Raw genomic sequence first — 19,370 nt, 5'->3', positions numbered from 1 at the left:
AAAAAAAATTTCATATAACGGGTGTATATATTTGTTGTCTCAATTTCTCTTATTACGTGACATAACATGTGATAAAAATTATAGGGACTTAAAGAAATATACACTCCGTAATATGTAAGTTTATTTTCTTGATCATGATTTAGGAGTGTTGAATTTGAGATTTGTAGTTTTCACTTTGTTATACATTGTCCATTTATCAATAAGGTACCTCACATGGAGTGTACTGAGATTTTAATTTTTTGCAAAATAAATAAAAGCTGTACCAGTTTATATGTATATGCCTACTCAATTAGTCATTTCCCTTCCCTCTGTTGTGCATTCAGTTTAAGCCAAGTTATATTCATATGGGCTGGGTTCTATTAGAGCAAAAATCATAAAATATACCATTAAATACATAAAGCAAATGACCATAAAATTTACTTCTTCTGAACTGTATCATACTCAAAACAAAGAGCTTATTTACAGTTTTCATTGTCCAAATCCAAATCCCTCCTACTTGTGTAACATGAAGATAAAATTACATAGAATAGAAAGCTCAATGCACTTAACAAGGCCAAAAACCAGTAGTATTTGTCAAGCCGAGCTTCACTCATGTCATCAGAGAACCAGCTGTGGCTTCCATTTGAACTTGTAATTACTTCAACTGTTGAGATCAAAAGGGCACTCAGGTAACTTCCCACCCCAAAAACACTATTGTACAGTGCAAAGGCCATTGTTCTCATTCTAATGGGAACTTCAGAGTAAAAGAACTCTTGCATCCCAACCACAGTGAAAATGTCTGAAATGCCCAAGAGAATGTATTGGGGTAGCAACCAAAAGATGCTAAATGGAACTGTTTCAGATTGGGTTCCTAGCATTACCATTTTTCTGCTGATTGTAAGCCTTCTTGTTTCCACAACTGCTGCAATCGCCATTGCTATGATTGAAATGAACATGCCAATGCCCATTCTCTGCATTACACTGATACCCTTTTCATTACTAATCAGCCGCCGCGTAATCGGGATTAAGACTTTGTCATAAAGAGGCATCAAGAGGATTATGGAAAGTGTAATGGCACTCTGTAGTGTTGCTGGTGGAATCTGAAACTTACTTCCAATGTTCCTCTTCATTGTCATGCCTTGTTTGGTAAAAAAGGTAGGTGGTTGCTGGAAAATGACTGCAAACATTAGAAGCATCATCCATATGGGCAAAAGCCTCAGCAACACTTTTGCATTTTCAAGCATATAAAAGCCACTTTTGGGACTCTCAACCAAGCCCTCATTGCTACTAAAATTTTGCTGACAAAGTGGTTTCTCTTGCAGCCTAAACAGATAGCATCAGAAACAGCCAAAACAGCCAAAACAGATAGCATCAGAAACATTCATGCACATTAAATTGCAAACTGGATGACCTTTCTTAAAGTTAGAAATAGGAATTAACTAAACTTACTCTAGCTCAGTAACATCATTTTCATTTGGTAATGTGATTCTGCTATTCATTAATTTTGATGCAGTGGCCTTGATAACTTGAACCATGTTATTGACAACAGGCTTATAACCCATGGCCTGATCACTCTGTCTATATGCATAGATTCGGGTTCCACACGAGAACACAACAACCGAAGTAACCATTGATATCATGGGGATGGCAAAACCCAGAATCCAACCAAAAGTGTCTTGAATGTAGGACATGACAGTGACACCCAAGAGGCTGCCACTGCACACCCCAAAATACCACCATTGAAAGAACAAGCTCTTCTTGTTAGGCTTGTTGTGGTCATCTTTGCTGCTTGGCAATTCCTCTTCACTGTCCAGTTGGTCTGCTCCAAATGCTTGCAGAGATGGGTTATATCCACCTTGGCCAAGAGAAATCAAATACAGAGACCAAAACAGAAATGAAGATGAAGTTGCATTGTTGGCATGATCAGAAGATGCCCTTGTCAATGCTGTTGATGTCAATGCCACAAGCCCCTAAAAAACAAAATAAATTAAAAACAAAAAGCTTGAAAAAGCAGAAGAGATATCAAATTCTAGGCCCTTCTTAATTTTCACAACAGAGTGCATTAATTGATCCAAAAATCCCCAAATTCCAGGAAACAAAGTAACCACCCAGAACATATTTGTGGAAATTTGAGCAAAAGAAGGCACAGAATTAAGAAGAAAAAGTAGAGAAAGTGACTGCTTACTCCAACATAGAGGAAAGAGGAGACCAATATGGTGGGATATCTATCCCAGTATGAGTCAACAAGGGGTGCAACTAAGAGTGGAAGCATGGATGTGAACCCACACCAACTGTTGACCGTCTTGGCCGCAGCAGAGTTGCTCATCTTTACAACATCTGTCAGATAAGTTACTAGATTTGATGCCACTCCTTTGTATGCAAACCTCTCCATCCCAGCAATCACTATAAATTATTATGAACAAACAGACATCACTTTCTTTTAGCAAAGACATTAATTTTCTTTTAGCTTCATCATTTAAAGCTAAAAATGAACAAGCTAGCCAGTACTACAAAGTACAAACAAAGCTCCCTGGTCAATGGAGGACCATTTATGTGGGAAACCCATACGGCTGGTAAAACTGGTGAGGTAATTATTAATTGGGTCCCTTCCCCTCTGTTAATCATAGCCAGCAGCCTATTAAATTACAAAAAGGCTACTGCTGGAGCATATGGATATATGATAATTAATGTGATCAGAGCAAATATGAATATGATTACCTATGAGGAGAATGCATGAGTTTCCAAGTCTTTTTTCTCCTGATCCAGCCATGAGAAGGAGATTTGGGTTGGTGAGAGCCCAAAGAATTGAACAAGGAAAGCTGAAAGCCACAAAATAGCTTGGGAGCTCTTATTCTGTCATCTACTGCCGACTGTTGTTTTTATCAATCTCTCTCTCTCTCTCTCTCTCTCTCTCTCATCAGGCCAGGCCATCACCAACAAACAATAGTGCCAACTTCATAATTGTTGGTTCCTTTTACCAACACACATCAAAAGGTTCTGTATTTATGGCTTTAATGGTACACTCGGCAAATCACTAATCTCCCCCACAACATTAGTATTGCTCTCACTATTTATAAGAAAAAATAATGACTTGAAAAAAGCTAAATCATGCGATATCCCACTTTATTTCAGTTTCGGACGTGTTGTTTGTCATTATGGCGAGGTAACCGAGAAAAAAAAATATTCTGATTTATGCAACAAATAAGCCCCCTGCGTCAGTACTCTGATTCCATTGTTGGATATTGAATCATCTGGATGTGCCACACTGCCACTTCATGGAACACGTGGAGCCTTTGACACGTAGGATGGCCCTGCTTGTTCCAAGTAAGGATTACAAACCAAGATTAATCCCAAACTTCATTAATTAAACTAGGAATAATATATTGAATAAATGGGTTTCATGAAGGCAATTACTTGCTCAGTTGTGAGAAATGAAGATTAATTAAGATTAGAAAAAACATATCTATTTAATTTTCAATGCATATATATTGGTCTAGTAGTATTTCTCTAGATTTCAAGTTGAATTTCCCATCCCAAATATAAAAAAAATAAAAAAATGAATTAATTTGTCATAGATAGTTCACAAACAAGATTCAATTAATCAGTTAACGATATTATATATTGATACATGATGTCGATATCTTACCACAAGATAATTAAAAGCAGCAAACATCTTTATCTTACGCACAAAACCACTTTGATTTTGACTGAGTGTGCAAGCTCCATTGAGCTTAGACCTGATTGGAACATGCGAACTTTCAGTAATTTTAATTAACTAATTAAAGCTTTTCGTTTTATTTTATTTTTTCTTTCTTTCACTGCTACAGTATTAGTTTTCTCAGTTTGTTACAATTTGGGTTGATCTTTTCGTGTGCAAAAAAAGCAATAAAGTTATAGTGCGGTTTTGGATGCGTTACGTTTAGGAGATGAGGTAACTGCTACGTGACAGAGCCATATATGAACATGCGTTACGGTGCAGGGCAGAGCATGCATAGGACACACAGCTACACGCAATCTACATATGCAGGCACACACTGCACACACAGCAATTCAGACACACATGTAAAGATGTTAATTAGATGGAGATCAAAGAGAGAGTAGTTGCAGTGCTAGCTGACGAGGATATATGGCTGCTACGTATGAAGCTAGAAAGAAAAACCAGCTCTGATGAATAGTACTCTGTGGAAATTAATGGACAGAGAGAGTATGAAGCTAGCTTTGTTGGGTGGTCTCAAGAGTAATTTATGGCATATATGCATTAATTTTCAGTTGGGTGGCTTGCTACGATGGACAGCACCATGCCACTAGTGGTGACTGATGAGTAGTGAAAGATGTATAAGAAAATCCAAAATAAACAAACCGTCATCACTAGCTAGGCCCTAGATAGATGGATAGATAGATAGATAGATAGATAGATAGCTAGGGAGTCAAGTGCATGAGTAAAGGACCTGATAATGAAACTAAATAAATAGGATCGATATGATCAGTGGCTCTTAATATATAGTTGTCTACTTTTGAATTGAATTTCAAACGTTCCTAGTTCATTGGGTCCTCTACACGTACTGCATGTACACCTTTCCAAGAGGGACAGAGACTTCAATTAATGGTGTTCTGCTTTTTAAAATAGTTGAGGTGGGTTGACACGTATGCAAGCAACATCGAGACAATATATGAGTGCGCACGTACACTTGCTTAATTGGATATTCCTCCAAATTAATTCCTATATGCACACAACCACAAACATTTTATATTTAATCTTATGGGTACTTATCCATCCATCAAAATTGTAAACCACAAACATTAGCTAATGTGATATTGGAATAGTGGGATCATGACTATTGTTAGTTCAACTCAAAACTTTAACCAGCTAGGCAGCTAGCTTAATAACATGAGATAAACATCAACACCTACGCTACAATAACTGGTAGTGTTGTAAACCAAACTAAGAAAGAAAGGATAAATATATAACATGATAAAATTACAAGAAGACGACAATGTATCATGTATTTTGGTCGGACAAATTTGGCATGACACGATTGTTTAGCCAATATTAATTAAGTGATTGCCGCCATCAAACATAGAAGATGATAATGTAATCAACCATGTATCTTGTTCGAATTAATTTGACATGACACAATTATTAATTAGTCAATACCAATTAAATGATTGCCGGTTTGATAGCAGACGACAATGTATTCTTATACCTTATTCGAACTAGTTTGATACAATACAAATGTTTGATCAATATTAATTAAGTGATTGCACCTTGTCTGGACTAGTCTTGACGCAGCGTAACACGCAATTAAAGTAGATTAGAAAAAATCAGTATTAACCCTAAGAAAGAATCTGAAATTCACCAGAGAAATAAGAGAAACTTCAAATATTTTCTGATTGAAAATAATAATAATTGAATCTTACAAACAGCCAAAAAGGTTGTTTAAATACGTTCAGAACCCTAGACGTTCGAAATACAAAACGAAAATAAAAATAGAAATAAAGTGCAATTTATGAAACTTATTCAAAAACATTAAATTGCTTATTTGAAGCCCTAAACGAAGGAATTTGGCCAAAATAGGCCCTTGATCATCGCCCATGGCGATGACTTGAATTTTTCTCGTCATTCCCTTCGAATCGGTATATCATAGGCCCATTTTTGACACTGAATCGGGTTGAAGCTTGTTTTTTTTTTTGGCCTTCTGACGATTGAGTTGTTACATGAACCATTCTGCCATTTGTTCTACATCAGTCTAACTCATGTTATATCGATCTATTGACCAAAGAACCTAATGTTATATCTAAAGATTTCATCTCAAAAGGAAGCTGCTCATGATTTAGTTTTTGGCTAATAAGGAAAATATTGAAAGATATTTATAGTGTCCATATATTAATTTGGGGTTTCTTTGATTTAATTAGCTTGACTTGTCGCTTAGGTATCCTTTTTCGCATACGTTAATTAACTCGATCTAGCTAGTGACCAGTCAGTAGTCTACTCAGTAGTCTATATTGGGAATTTATGCGGCAGATATTTAAGTAATTAATAACGTAAACTGGTTACATAAAAAAAAAAAAAAGGTTTGTAGTGCCTTTCTCTTTCATGATCAGCTCATCAAGATCATATATATGGCTCTTCATGTCCTCTTTACGTCAATCGATCGAACATATGCATGTCAGTTATCATGATTTCTTTACGACTTTACGTCAATCAAATGGACATAATCGAAATGTTTTTTGGCTACCAATTCTCTAAGAACATCTAAATTAAGTTTCGGTCAAAAAGGAGAAATAAGAGTATAAAGATTAAGAAATTGAGATTATAATAAATTAAGAGTTCGATCATTTTTAATGTAACAAAAAAAGCTATTATAACGCATTATTAAAAAGACAAAAGTTTGAACATTAAGTACGCACATGCGTACACAACTACACACATAATTTATTTCGTAAATATTAATTTGTTTCAAGGATACTCAAAAACGTAAATTCAAAAATGCTAACTAGGTAAGTGAATTAAGTAACAGAGGATGAAATTAACAAAATATTCAACCACAACATATATATAGCAAGTAAGTGAAGAACTTCTGTTTAAGAACACAGCTACATACCGTATGTTGAAGCTGATGATCGACCAAGAAGCCTTTACAAGAAATTCTAGTTTCTATGAAAATGCAGCTACTTCATGATTCTTCAATATGTCTATGGCCTGGAGCTCCTTCAATGGCAACAAGTACAATTGAATGTTGATGGGTATGTTTAATGGAGACACGACGGTGCAAATGAGACTACTGTAGGCTTTAAGGTGACTCTCCATCGAAGCATGTTGGAATAGTTTTTTGTCAATTAGCTCCATTCGCCTCAAATAAGAGTCTAATGCTTCCCATTCTTGTGAAATTAAATTAAATTTGTTGCCACATTTTTGTTAGGGAATATAATTAATTGGGTAAACATGCATTATTGCCGTTGAAATCACAGTTTTGACCCAATCTTAATTTGCTCTCTTCGACCTCTGAAAGGTTTTCTTTTTAAATATATATAGTTTTTACAAATCGCTGTACGCATTGCTCTTTTCATGTTACTCATATAGCCATATCATATAAATAAGAGTACGTTTTAATTGGGAGAAAAGTAGATAAATCAGAGGAGGTGCCATTGAAGAAAATGTTGGGCTTTAGATCCATGTCTGGCAAGAGCGGCTCAGCCCATAATCTAGTTTATAGTGAACCTAGTGTCCAAAACAGTGGGAAGGCCCAGACCCAAAACAAGAGCATTCTAACAAGTCAAAGCCCCACGTCTTTCTGGTCAAAGAGCCAATTCATTCATTCCAGAAAGTAGAAACATTGACCATTCCAGAGAAAATTTAATGGACTCATTAATGGTCCATAGACCCTCCGCCGAGAAAAGTCTTCTCCTTCGGAATCGGACCCTTTATTGGGTCCGAGACTCCATTCGGATCTATCAGACCCATCTTCAGTCATCAGTTCATCACTGACTTCGGAAAATTCTTGGAAGTCCCTAACCAGACCCCCGAACCGTCTCGAACCAGCAACAACCAACATGGCCGATAACCACCACCACCACCACCACCAGCACAGGCCTCACCGGCTCTCGCTCCCTCAACGACCCCCCACCGCCACCACCTTCGCCACCACACCCACCGCCTTCGTCACCACACCCACCACCACCACCACATCGAGATCATACCCAGTTTACCCTTTCTCTTCTTCAACCCCATCCGCAACTCCATCCAAATATCGCCTCTCTTCTCTCAACCCCAAACCCTTCAACGCCACAAACAACAAATCCTCTCTCTCATTCCTCTTCCTCCTCTTCTCTCTCCGCTCCCTCTACTCCCTCCTCCCCTTCCTTCGCTCCTCCCCTTCTTTCTCTCTCTTCCCCTTCTCCTTCCTCGTCTCTCTCCTCTCCTTCCTCCTCACCATCTCGTTCTCTCTCTTCACCTCCTACACCTCTTCCTCCAAAGACCCTTTTCGCCAAAAACAAAACCAACCCATCTTCTCTCTCACCTTGATCACACAGTCCCAGCACAGACTCTTAGTCGCCAAGTCCATTCTTCTCGCCGTCGTCTTCCTCCTCCGCTTCCAAGCGCTTCGATATTGTGGCACCGCCGCCATGATCCTCGCCGAAATGTCCGGAAATGTTGCGGCACGGTTCTTGGCAGAGGCCCGGAACCAGAATCTTGGTGGCGCGATGCATCGGTCCTCCAAGGTTCGTGGGTTTCTCGCTCTCATTTCCGGATTACTTTTGCTATCTATGAGTTGGGATCGGATTGAATGCTTCCCATTTTCTGCTAAGTTTGAAAAATTGGGACTTTATGTGTTTCCAAGAGTGGATTGCGTGAGAATTTGGCCAATGTTGCTTCCGTTTCTATCTGGGTTTTTGGGGTGTTACGAGCGCGTTTCAATGAATTGGGGAACAATTAGGCAATTGGGTCGGAAGCGGGTTCGGGTTCTTTCTTTGTTTTTTACAACTGTTGTGCTCTTCATTCCTGCTGTTGTTAGTCTTTTCATGTTTGAAGCTGAGGATGATGAAGTATCCATTGGAAATTTGGTTTGGCCTCTGGCAAACACTGTTGTTTTTGGGGTACTTCTGAGTGAAAATTATAGTGATGACAAGTCAGTGAGTTCTAAAGATTTTCGGAGAGAGTATTTGGTTACCTTTTTATGTACTCTCGTTTTGGAGTTGTTCTATTTTCCTGAATTATCACTCTGGGGACTACTGCTTTGTGGTATGTTACTCTACATTGCTGTTAGAGAATTGGATCCTTATTATTCAAACTATCTTGAACTGGGGATGGGGTCTTCAGAATCATTTACTGCCTCCATTATGAAGCCGATTAGGCACATTTTGAGTGAGAGGAAGTCCCGCAAGATTGCACTTTTCCTTCTGATCAACACTGGATACATGTTTGTGGAATTTATTGCTGGGTTCATGAGCAATAGTCTAGGGCTGATATCAGATGCCTGTCACATGTTGTTTGATTGTGCTGCCCTGGCAATTGGGCTATATGCTTCATATATTTCACGTCTGCCTGCGAATAATCAGTATAATTACGGTCGTGGGAGATTTGAAGTTCTTTCGGGATATACAAATGCTGTTTTCCTAGTTTTGGTTGGAGCACTAATAGTGTTGGAGTCGTTTGAGAGGATTTTGGACCCTCAGGAGATTTCAACTAGCAGTATATTAGTTGTTTCAGTTGGAGGGCTGCTTGTCAATGTGGTTGGTTTAATCTTCTTTCATGAGGAGCATCATCATGCCCATGGTGGATCTGGATCATGCTCCCACTCCCATCATCACCAACATTCCCATGACTCTGTTGGACATGGTCATGGAAAGTCTGAGGAGTGTATACATGTTTCCCATAATGACCATCATGAACATCAACATGTCAGTTATGTCGGTTGTAAGGATCAAACTTTCGAGAGCAACAAGTGCCATGGTCATCAGCATGACCACCATGGCCATGGTGGTCACCACCATGATCATAGTCAGAAGCACGACCACCATGATCATAGTCAGAAGCATGACCACCATGATCATAGTCACCAGCATGACCACCATGATCATAGTCACCAGCATGACCACCTTGGCCATGGTGGTCACCAACATGATCATAGTCAGAAACACGACCACCATGATCATAGTCATCAGCACGACCACCATGATCATAGTCATCAGCACGACCACCATGATCATAGTCAGAAGCACGACCAGCATGACCATGCCTGCCAGCATGACCAGCATGACCACCATGATCATAGTCAGAAGCACGACCAGCATGATCATAGTCAGAAGCACGACAAGCATGACCAGCATGACCATCATAGCAAGCATGACCACCGTGATCATCATAGCCAGCATGACCACCGTGATCATCATAGCCAGCATGATCATCAACATGCGAACCACAATGTTCACGGAAGCTTACCCCATGGTTCTTCAACAAGCCCACACACTCATTTCTCTGAAGGCCATAAAGTGGCAGAATCCCAAATTCAAGGAGCAGGTTCCCACACCCATGTGCAGTTTTCAGATTCTGAAAGGCATTCTACCTTTGAATCCCAGCTGAAAATACTGCCAACTGATGGAGAAAAATCAGCTAAGCATCACCATCACCACATTGACCACAACATGGAAGGAATATTTTTGCATGTTTTGGCTGACACCTTGGGTAGTGTCGGAGTTGTCATATCAACCCTTTTAATTAAGTACAAGGGATGGCTTGTTGCTGATCCTGCCTGCTCAATATTCATTTCTGTCTTGATCATATCTTCAGTTATCCCATTACTCAGAAATTCTGCAGAAATTTTGCTCCAAAGAGTTCCCAGGGCACACGAGCAGGATTTGAGAAAAGCTCTTAATGCTGTTAGAAAGATGAGGGGGGTTTCTGGCATTCAGAACTTGCATGTATGGAGTCTCACAAACTCAGACATAGTGGGGACACTCCATCTTCACGTTTCAACAGATATTGACAAGGCTTCTGCAAAGACACAGGTGTCACACGTACTACATGAAGCTGGAATCAAGGATTTAACATTGCAGTTGGAATGTGTTGGGTAAATAGCATAATGCCATTTGATGACTTTCATCACCTTTTGTCAGAATTTACAAGTGAGAGAGTAGCCCATTTGGTGTGGACTCCAAAGTGATTTTCTGAAAATTGGCTGCTGATCAACTCCTTCGATGAGCCTGTCAGCGGCAGATTGGTTCTCCAGTACTATTTTGTCATGGTTATGGAACTTCTTCAGATACGTCTTGGAGCTCAGAAAAACATGAGATGATTTTGTCAAACACTACCAGGTTTATGATACTAATCTTTTCTGCTTGAAGATCAGCAATCAGCATGCATCTTTTGCTCCAGTCATGAAGCCTGATAGTTGATGTTTGTGGTTAATGTAATTGAGTGGACATGTAAAGAAACAAAGGGCGTTAGTTTTATTGAGTATTTAACTTTTTGGCAAGCAATACATGTACTTTGTGGTTCATGTCCATGAGTAATTTGGGTTTTATTCTTCATTGGTTGTCGGTTTAAAAGATTAGCTGTACTTGCATTAATTCATAGTGTACCCAGTTGTGGAAATTTACAGAATGGATGACATGATTAGATTTTTAGATCTGGATAAAAAGATATTTAGATTTTAGATTAAGTAGTCACATCACATCTCCCAGCAAATATTGAGCAAGTGTTTTTACTGTGTTCATGGTTAATGGAAATTTCAACTTACAAGCAACAAAAAAAGAGGTGCAAGGCGAGAGTAATGAATTTTGACAACCCCAAAATCCAAAATATTGTATCGTTGGTAGACTTGAAATGGGGCGTGAATGCGTGATTGAGTGATTAACCAAAAAACACCACGAGGCGACAACCGAAAAAGAGAAAACGATAGTAACTAAAAGTTTGAACTTGGAATTAAAAAAGCTTTATGAAAAAGAGAAGAAAATATAAAAATAATATGACAAAGACCCGCAGGAGAGGACGATAGAGAAAAGTCCACTGAAGAAGAAATGATCATAATGCATGCATGGTGAGTCATCCTTTCCTTTGTGCGACAATTGACAAACATATTGATCAATTATTGATGGCCGTTCCACCAGTTCCTTCCCGTCAGTTGTTCATCGCCGGCGAATGGAGAGAACCACTTCTCAAGACACGGATTCCAATCATCAACCCCGCCACTGAAGACATTGTAGGTAAGTTACTAAGTTACTAGTTTCACAGTTTGTTCTTTGTTCTTTGTTCTTTGTTCTCTTTCAATTCAAAATCAATATTCATTTGGTCCCAATATTCCAGGGGACATACCAGCTGCCACTGCTGAAGATGTGCATATGGCAGTGGATGCTGCTCGCAGGGCCTTCTTCAGTAATAGAGGAAAGGATTGGGCCTCTACTTCTGGTGCTTATCGTGCTAAGTTTCTCCGTGCCATCTCTGACATGGTATAAGTTACAGATTTCAGCTCTGCTACTATTGAAAAGCTGTTTTTTTTTTTTTTTTTTTGACTGAAAAGGTTAATCTCATAATCTGCGTGTTCTTGATTTTCTTCATATTTCCATGCAGATTTTGGAGAGGAAGACTCTACTGGCCACACTTGAAACCATCGACACTGGGAAGCCACTAGATGAAGCAGTATCTGATATGGTATTGTCTATATACACTCCTTGTTGTATAGTATGGTTAATTTGTCGACACCAATTTAATTTCTTGGGCCAAGAAATTTTGATATGTAATTTTATGAAAATTAAATTGGCTTAATTATGTCCTTCAGGAAAGTGCTGCTTCTTGTTTCAAGTACTATGCAGAACTTGCAGAGGCACTGGATTTGAAGAAAAGGACTCCAATCTCTATACAGCAGCAGTCATTTAAGACCCATATCCTTAAGGAACCCATTGGAGTTGTTGCCCTTATTACTCCTTGGTTGGTATCTGTTAATTCCGTTTTCTTTGTTCATCTATATTTGGTTTCCTTTTTTGTTTTACCTTCTTATTCTGAAATTTGTGCATGTTAGAATTGAAAAATAGAAAGTAAAAGAGAAAGGAAAGAACAGTTGGTATATCATATGACTGATGATTACTAGAATAGTGTTGATCTTCAAGATCTCCAAGTAAAATAATACCAAATTCTTCTGTGTGATGAAGGAACTACCCTCTTTTGATGGCTTCATGGAAGGTCGCTCCTGCTCTGGCTGCTGGATGTACTGCTATACTCAAGCCATCGGAGTTGGCATCTGTGTGAGAGTTTCATCTATTTTCTTTGTTAATTATTAATTATGCTTCTTTAACTAGATGCTGTGCCTATCATCCTCATTATTTGCAGGACTTGTTTGGAGTTGGCTGAAATTTGCAGACAGGTGGAACTTCCTTCTGGTGTCCTTAACATAGTGACTGGGTTAGGCTCAGTAGCTGGTGCCCCTCTGTCATCTCATCCTCATGTTGACAAGGTCCAACTTTAATCTGTTTCAAATTGTTGAAAAACTACTATATAATATTACATCCTGCATAATAACTAAGTCACTTATGCAGTTCCCTTCATCTTGTAACTTCACCTAAATAGTGAATTAAGTTGTGTTTGTTCTTTAATCAGATAGCATTTACTGGAAGTACAGCAACAGGAATCAAGGTCATGACAGCTGCAGCTCAAAGGGTCAAGGTATTGTCTTACATTTTGTGAATATAAAATCACAAATATCAATTCTCTTATCAATTTGTCTTTTGATCCAGTATATTGATGCTTTGTAGCCTGTATCATTGGAACTTGGTGGAAAGAGTCCAATCATTGTGTTTGAGGATGCAGACCTTGATAATGGTAAGCGGCCTTGAGGAGGGAAGATTTTACTGTCTAATAAGATCCTGGAACCTGTGTCACACTGAAATTTGGTTACTACTAGTAAAACTTTTCCCATCCTTTGTGACTCTAAGCCTGAAATACCTGAATGTGCAATGAAAGTACAAATATACTTTTCTGTTGATATATCCATCAACATCTACCCTTCCTTTGTTTCAACAGCTGCAGAATGGACTATCTTTGGCTGCTTTTTGACAAATGGTCAAATCTGTAGTGCAACATCTCGCCTTCTTGTTCACGTAAGTTTGAGAATCAGACCAGTTTGTTGTCTCTCTCAAATTTTTTCTAGTTAAGCATCAATAATTGTAATAATAATTATAATATGCCCTGATATCAGGAAAGCATTGCAGCTGAGTTCCTGGAAAAACTTATTGACTGGAGTAAAAACATCAAAATCTCTGATCCCATGGAAAAAGGTTGCAGGCTTGGTGCCATTATAAGTAAAGGACAGGTATTAATATTGGCTTAGCTGATTTTTAGTTCTGTCAAACAATCTTTTTGGCTAATTTGGACCCTACTAAATAAAATGTTCTGTTTTCTTCAGTATGAAAAGATAATGAATATCATTTCAACAGCCAAGAGTGAAGGTGCAACCATTCTATACGGAGGTGTCTGTCCTCAAGTAAAAACCAGCTTGTTTCTCGCTTTCTTAGTATAATGATCATGTCAGCATCTTCTCTTGTAATCTTAACCACATTGTATGGATGAATGGCAGCATATGAAGAAAGGATTTTTCATTGAACCAACAATCATAACAGATGTTACCACCTCAATGTCGATTTGGAGGGAGGAGGTTTTTGGACCTGTTTTATGCGTCAAAACATTTTCTACAGAGAATGAAGCCATTGAACTAGCAAATGACACTGAGTGAGCCAAATTCTTTTCCTCTAATACTTTCCGACACTTGTTTTGTCTTTATAGTGGCTTGACAAGCAAGTAATATTTAATGCCTTTGCCTCTGGTCTTTCATAGTTATGGCTTGGGCGCTGCTGTGATTTCAAAGGATCTGGAAAGATGTGAACGCTTGACCAAGGTAAGATGATCGAACGGAACATTTTTTGATGTCTGCGTGTGCATATACTGGAACACCAAACTCTGCGAATAAAATCTGAGAAAGGAACTGATCAGTCCTTATAATTCATGCATAGCATCTGAAGCTGAGGTCTATATCCTGCATATTTCCAGAAACATTTGATTTCCGTTAATGTTTTACAGGCTGTTCAGTCAGGGATTGTATGGATTAACTGCTCACAGCCCTGCTTTAATCAAGCCCCTTGGGGAGGCAACAAGCGCAGTGGAATTGGGCGCGAATTAGGCGAATGGTATGACACATTAATTTGTAGCCACAGTACAAGTTTCAAACAAGACCTTGGATCATTTGTTTATCTGATGGTGCTGCACTTGCAGGGGCCTGGAAAACTACTTGAGCATAAAGCAGGTCACAGAGTACATCTCTGATGAGCCATGGGGATGGTATTCTGCCCCCCAAAAGCAATGAAAACAGAAATAATCCAAAATCAAATTCAGGGAAATAAAATAAAGATGAAAGTTATGAGTCCTATGACTGAATCTCATGTAATGCACTGTTGTGTATATTAGAAAACAAAACAGGATGTAAATAAATTAAAAATGATTTGTGGGATCTGCTTGTATGTTGTAACTTGTAAGCCATTGTATGCCATATATGCTCTAGCAGACTAGTACCTTACCCACAAATCTCAATGAACTATCTCAATGTTGATAAAATATTTATGTGATTTCTCTCACCAATATGTTGGAGGAGATGTTATTAACTTGATTTACCAATTAGTCCTTAGTCTAATGACATTTTTCCCCCAATAAAAGAAGTCCCAAGTTCGAATCCCTTTTCTAATAAAAAAAAAAAAATTGATTCAAAAAAGAAGAAGAGATGTTATTGACAAAATGGTCCACTTGTCCATCAACTTATAATTTAAAGCCCGTGCGCTTATATAACCGAACCGTGAGCCCAACGACGTCGTTTGGGTGATTGGTTTCATATAATATTCTCCTCTGAGATCCGGTTGGCAAAGTTGTGATTAGAAGCAAAAAGTCGTAAAGAGGCATTAAAGGCTTGGAGTTTGGACAATGAGTCACTAACGAACTTCTCTCTTTCTTCGAAGTTTCAACTTGTCTCCCTCCCCTGCACACACACTCACTCGCTCGTAGAATCATCTGAATCACTTTGGCCTATGAGGAGGAGTTGAGGACCTACTAAATTCTCCAGCTCAAGATCTAGGGTTTCCGTTTCCGACATGGAGAGCTCGGAGGAGAAGGTCGTCGCTGTGATCATGGTGGGCGGTCCTACCAAAGGTACTATTTTAGAATTCTACAATTTTTTTCTTCTCAAAATTTTCTTCTTTTACGCTTTTTTGATTTGATTTGATTTTTTTGGTTTTTCTGGCAGGGACAAGATTTCGGCCTCTCTCATTCAACACTCCGAAACCGCTCTTCCCATTGGCTGGGCAGGCTATGGTGCACCACCCCATTTCAGCTTGTAAAAGGGTTGGCTTTGCCTTTCTTTTAATCTTTAACCAAAATCCCAATAAAGAATTTCGCTTTTAGATTTAAAGTAATGAATTCTGAATGCTTGATATTATGTTTTAGATACCCAATTTGGCTCAAATCTTTCTAATTGGATTCTACGAGGAGCGCGAATTCACACTCTATGTGTCTTCCATTTCCAATGAGCTCAAAGTGCCAGTGAGGTACTTGAGAGAGGACAAGCCGCATGGCTCCGCTGGTGGCCTTTATTACTTCAGAGATTTTATCATGGAAGACAGCCCGGTTTCAATTCTCTGCTCAACTCTTCTTAGTTTCTTTCTATTCTTGTGTATATCATAATTTCCTACTTATATATTGTGTTTGTATTTGTTGGGCAGTCACATATCTTTTTGCTGAATTGTGATGTTTGCTGCAGTTTTCCACTTCCAGATATGCTTGGTGTGTTTTGTCTTTCTTATTCTGTTTGTTAACTAGAGTTTTATTGGTTTCAATTATGGATAAGACTTGGGAAAAGTAATTGCTTCTGTTGCTTGCTGTTCTTGTTCATTCTTGCAGAGACTCATAAAAGATATGGTGGGATGGGTACAATGTTAGTAATCAAGGTTGGTGTGTCGACAAACTGCTTTCTTTTCACACAAAAAATATTCAATATTGTTGCTACTCCGCTCCATATTGATGAAGTTCTTTCCTTTTTTCGCTGCGTCTGTAGGTTTCTGCTGAATCTGCTAACCAGTTTGGTGAGTTGGTTGCTGATCCAATCACCAAAGAAGTTTTGCATTACACCGAGAAACCTGAGACATTCGTATGTACATGATGCAGTTAATGTCTAGATTTTGTTAATTCAATTTGTGCTTGATGACCTTAATCGTTCTTTTTTATTTTTTTGTTAATTCCAAGCCACATCTTGTAAGGTTAACTATTTTTGAAAAATGCAGGTGAGTGATTTGATAAACTGTGGTGTTTATGTATTTACTCCAGATATTTTTACTGCCATTCAAGATGTCTCCACTCACCGAGAAGGCAGAGGTTGGTCTTTTTCTTTACATACATTATTAGTTGTGGGTTGGTTTGTACCTTGGATTAGCTTCTGGCTCTACAAACATTATATTATTTGATGCGTAACAACTGAGAAGAAATTTGGCCTCAACATGTATTCCTTTTCTTTTTCTCTTTTACCTATATAAAATAGATATAGGTTCATCTGCAGAAAAATTTCCACTGCTAGTGAATCAATTATTTGTTATTTCCTTGATATTATACGAGACACTACACTTCAGCAGATGTTAGTATATCAGCAAACCTGTTATAGATTTTTATTTATGTTATGTTTAATGTCTATAAATGCATATATGTTGGAACTTCATTGAATACTCAAAATCATCTCATGAAGTTTGAATTATGATGCAATATGATTGTTTAATTCAATTTGCAATATGCAAGAAAATTTCTCCTTGAGGGAGTGTGACTTGTGTTTCGTCAATTGCAGCCAATTTGCGTCGTATTTCCAGCTTTGAAGCCCTCCAGTCTGCAACAAGGTTGGCTTCTTACACAATGATATTGTATTTTTGGGGCATTTTACTTTTTACATCTTTTGATCGTTGAAAGCCTAAGTTTGTGTAAGTTTTCATATAAATATACATCCTTTCAACAGGAATCTACCTACAGATTTTGTCAGATTGGATCAAGATATTTTGTCACCTCTTGCTGGAAAGAAGCAATTGTATACATATGAGACCATGGATTTCTGGGAACAGATCAAGACTCCAGGGTAGAGTAATTTTGCCTAATAACTTCATGTCTTGTTCCTTTTTTCCTTTTTTGTTCTACCATCATTTTCCTTATAATAATCTTTGTTTAACATTACAGAATGTCTTTGAAATGTTCGGCGTTGTATCTTTCTCAATTCCGATTTAACTCTGCACATCTTTTGGCTAGTGGAGATGGTATCAAGAATGCCACAATTGTTGGTGATGTTTATGTTCATCCATCGGCAAAAGTACATCCTACTGCGAAGGTAGTTCCATTTCATCTTTTGTGAATATACATTTTGTTCTGTCCTTGTTTGTGAATGGACATGATTCAATAAAGTACATGATTCAATGAAGTAGGAAAGTGAATATAGTGGATGCAGCACAATCATTACTGATATTCTGCATTAATGCTTCCTTCTAAAGTGAGTCTCTTTTGTGCACAGATTGGTCCCAATGTGTCGGTTTCAGCTAATGTTCGTGTAGGTGCAGGAGTAAGGCTTATAAGTTGCATCATCTTGGATGATGTGGAAATTAAGGTATTAAAGTGGTACCTATCAAAAAACTAGAACTACAATCTAATGTTAATGTTTTATTCAATTTATTCAAAATTAAATGTTCTTTTTGATGACAGGAAAATGCAGTTGTTATACATTCTATTGTTGGATGGAAGTCATCTATTGGGAAATGGTCACGTGTCCAGGCAAGTCTAGTGATGTAGTTGCATCATGTCATATTATAATTTGTTAGGTGATGTCAAATTCAGAGAGAGTTAACCTCTCAACTACTATAGGATAAGGAAAACTCTGACCTACAGAAACTATTTAAAATAAAAATCCAAGGGAAATGCCAGATATATGGAACTCCATTCTTAAGCTAGGAAATAAAGTTTATGTCCAGGATGATCTTAAGACTGATTAAAAAAGAAGGTACAGAAGGTAATACTGAATGAAAAAAGAAGGCAAAGAAGGTAATACTGAATAAAGAATAGAAGGCTCATTGATTGAGACTAGTAACTTACTAATCCCTTTTAGATCTTTGTTGAAACCAAACTTGTGGGCAGTATTCCTTATTGCTGACTAAAACTTAATTGACTTATTCTTGTGGGTGACTAAACTTTAATTGACTGGTTCAGGCTGATGGAGACTACAATGCAAAGCTTGGAATTACCATCCTTGGTACGCATGCTTGGCTTCTCATTTCTTTCTTCTATGATTCGATTTTGTTGATGCACAAAGAAATTCCAATGCAGTTGAACAATTTTGAGATCTCTTTTTTTTTTTTTAGGAGAAGCAGTGACTGTTGAAGACGAAGTTGTGGTGATTAACAGCATTGTTCTCCCAAATAAGACTCTTAATGTTAGCGTACAGGAGGAAATCATTTTATAACGACGAAGAGAGATTACAAAGGCTTTCTAGTTTTGTTTGCTGCCCGTATGCTTGCCAGCATCCTCTTCTTAAATAATTTTGGTTAACCGTGATATTTTGTATGATTGAACTACAAGCACAACTGGGCAACATTTTCTATGTATTAACAGAAAGGAAAAACTTTGATATGGTTTCTTCCAAGTTCTATCCCATTCATTTGTTTGTATGATGGCTAATAGTTAATATTTTAAATAAGAATGAAATGTTTTTTATTATTTTATTGCCAATTTTGGTTCTGATTACAGTTATCACATTAATACTTATAATTCAAGAAGGGCTGGAGTACAGTCTCATATAGATTGTATTGAACTACAACTGTTCATAATCTTTAAAGACTCGTAA

General features: G+C 38.0%; 4 protein-coding genes across 4 annotated transcripts; 3 read left to right on the top strand and 1 right to left on the bottom strand.

Annotated features, from left to right (window-relative positions):
* Positions 1-455: 455 nt before the first annotated feature.
* On the bottom strand, positions 456-2,823 carry LOC147288647 (protein NRT1/ PTR FAMILY 5.9-like). Its single transcript, XM_086242140.1, has 4 exons — positions 2,698-2,823; positions 2,165-2,382; positions 1,429-1,949; positions 456-1,302 (listed from the first exon to the last, which is right to left on the bottom strand). The coding sequence occupies exons 1-4, from the start codon at positions 2,747-2,749 to the stop codon at positions 456-458; spliced, it is 1,638 nt and encodes a 545-aa protein (XP_086098266.1). The 5' UTR covers positions 2,750-2,823.
* A 4,497-nt stretch (positions 2,824-7,320) lies between these two features.
* Positions 7,321-10,976, top strand: LOC147288646 (zinc transporter-like protein). Its single transcript, XM_086242444.1, has one exon. The coding sequence runs from the start codon at positions 7,531-7,533 to the stop codon at positions 10,549-10,551; it is 3,021 nt and encodes a 1,006-aa protein (XP_086098570.1). The 5' UTR covers positions 7,321-7,530; the 3' UTR covers positions 10,552-10,976.
* A 550-nt stretch (positions 10,977-11,526) lies between these two features.
* On the top strand, positions 11,527-15,107 carry LOC147288645 (aminoaldehyde dehydrogenase 2, peroxisomal-like). The gene is made up of 15 exons (XM_086242627.1): positions 11,527-11,682; positions 11,783-11,925; positions 12,047-12,127; positions 12,255-12,403; positions 12,625-12,717; positions 12,803-12,926; positions 13,070-13,135; positions 13,225-13,291; positions 13,493-13,569; positions 13,668-13,781; positions 13,875-13,952; positions 14,046-14,197; positions 14,303-14,363; positions 14,546-14,652; positions 14,738-15,107. The coding sequence occupies exons 1-15, from the start codon at positions 11,571-11,573 to the stop codon at positions 14,826-14,828; spliced, it is 1,515 nt and encodes a 504-aa protein (XP_086098753.1). The 5' UTR covers positions 11,527-11,570; the 3' UTR covers positions 14,829-15,107.
* A 288-nt stretch (positions 15,108-15,395) lies between these two features.
* Positions 15,396-19,248, top strand: LOC147288644 (ADP-glucose pyrophosphorylase family protein). The gene is made up of 14 exons (XM_086239143.1): positions 15,396-15,661; positions 15,756-15,853; positions 15,956-16,135; positions 16,231-16,291; positions 16,409-16,455; positions 16,563-16,655; positions 16,789-16,879; positions 17,340-17,388; positions 17,505-17,621; positions 17,720-17,867; positions 18,048-18,140; positions 18,236-18,304; positions 18,737-18,779; positions 18,889-19,248. Exons 1-14 carry the CDS (start codon positions 15,604-15,606, stop codon positions 18,987-18,989), a joined length of 1,248 nt encoding a protein of 415 aa, XP_086095269.1. The 5' UTR covers positions 15,396-15,603; the 3' UTR covers positions 18,990-19,248.
* Positions 19,249-19,370: the final 122 nt, after the last annotated feature.

This window comes from Dryas octopetala, chromosome 4 (assembly GCF_963921425.1).
Source record: "Dryas octopetala chromosome 4, drDryOcto1.1, whole genome shotgun sequence".
NCBI classification, from domain to species: Eukaryota; Viridiplantae; Streptophyta; class Magnoliopsida; order Rosales; family Rosaceae; genus Dryas; species Dryas octopetala.
Note: the sequence above shows the minus strand (reverse complement) of the source record. Positions and strands in the feature narration are given on the sequence as shown.

Bases quoted from the DNA above. Each gene is read 5' to 3' on its own strand.
- LOC147288646 (XM_086242444.1), top strand. From the start codon at position 7,531: ATGGCCGATAACCACCACCACCACCACCACCAGCACAGGCCTCACCGG.
- LOC147288647 (XM_086242140.1), bottom strand. From the start codon at position 2,749: ATGGCTGGATCAGGAGAAAAAAGACTTGGAAACTCATGCATTCTCCTC. The intron at 2,383-2,697 runs GTAATCATATTC...AATAATTTATAG, and splicing joins CTCATGCATTCTCCTCATAG to TGATTGCTGGGATGGAGAGG. The intron at 1,950-2,164 runs GTAAGCAGTCAC...TTTGTTTTTTAG, and splicing joins CCTCTTTCCTCTATGTTGGA to GGGCTTGTGGCATTGACATC.
- LOC147288645 (XM_086242627.1), top strand. From the start codon at position 11,571: ATGGCCGTTCCACCAGTTCCTTCCCGTCAGTTGTTCATCGCCGGCGAA. The intron at 12,718-12,802 runs GTGAGAGTTTCA...CATTATTTGCAG, and splicing joins CCATCGGAGTTGGCATCTGT to GACTTGTTTGGAGTTGGCTG. The intron at 13,782-13,874 runs GTATTAATATTG...TGTTTTCTTCAG, and splicing joins CCATTATAAGTAAAGGACAG to TATGAAAAGATAATGAATAT.
- LOC147288644 (XM_086239143.1), top strand. From the start codon at position 15,604: ATGGAGAGCTCGGAGGAGAAGGTCGTCGCTGTGATCATGGTGGGCGGT. The intron at 15,854-15,955 runs GTTGGCTTTGCC...ATTATGTTTTAG, and splicing joins CCATTTCAGCTTGTAAAAGG to ATACCCAATTTGGCTCAAAT. The intron at 16,456-16,562 runs GTTGGTGTGTCG...CTGCGTCTGTAG, and splicing joins GTACAATGTTAGTAATCAAG to GTTTCTGCTGAATCTGCTAA.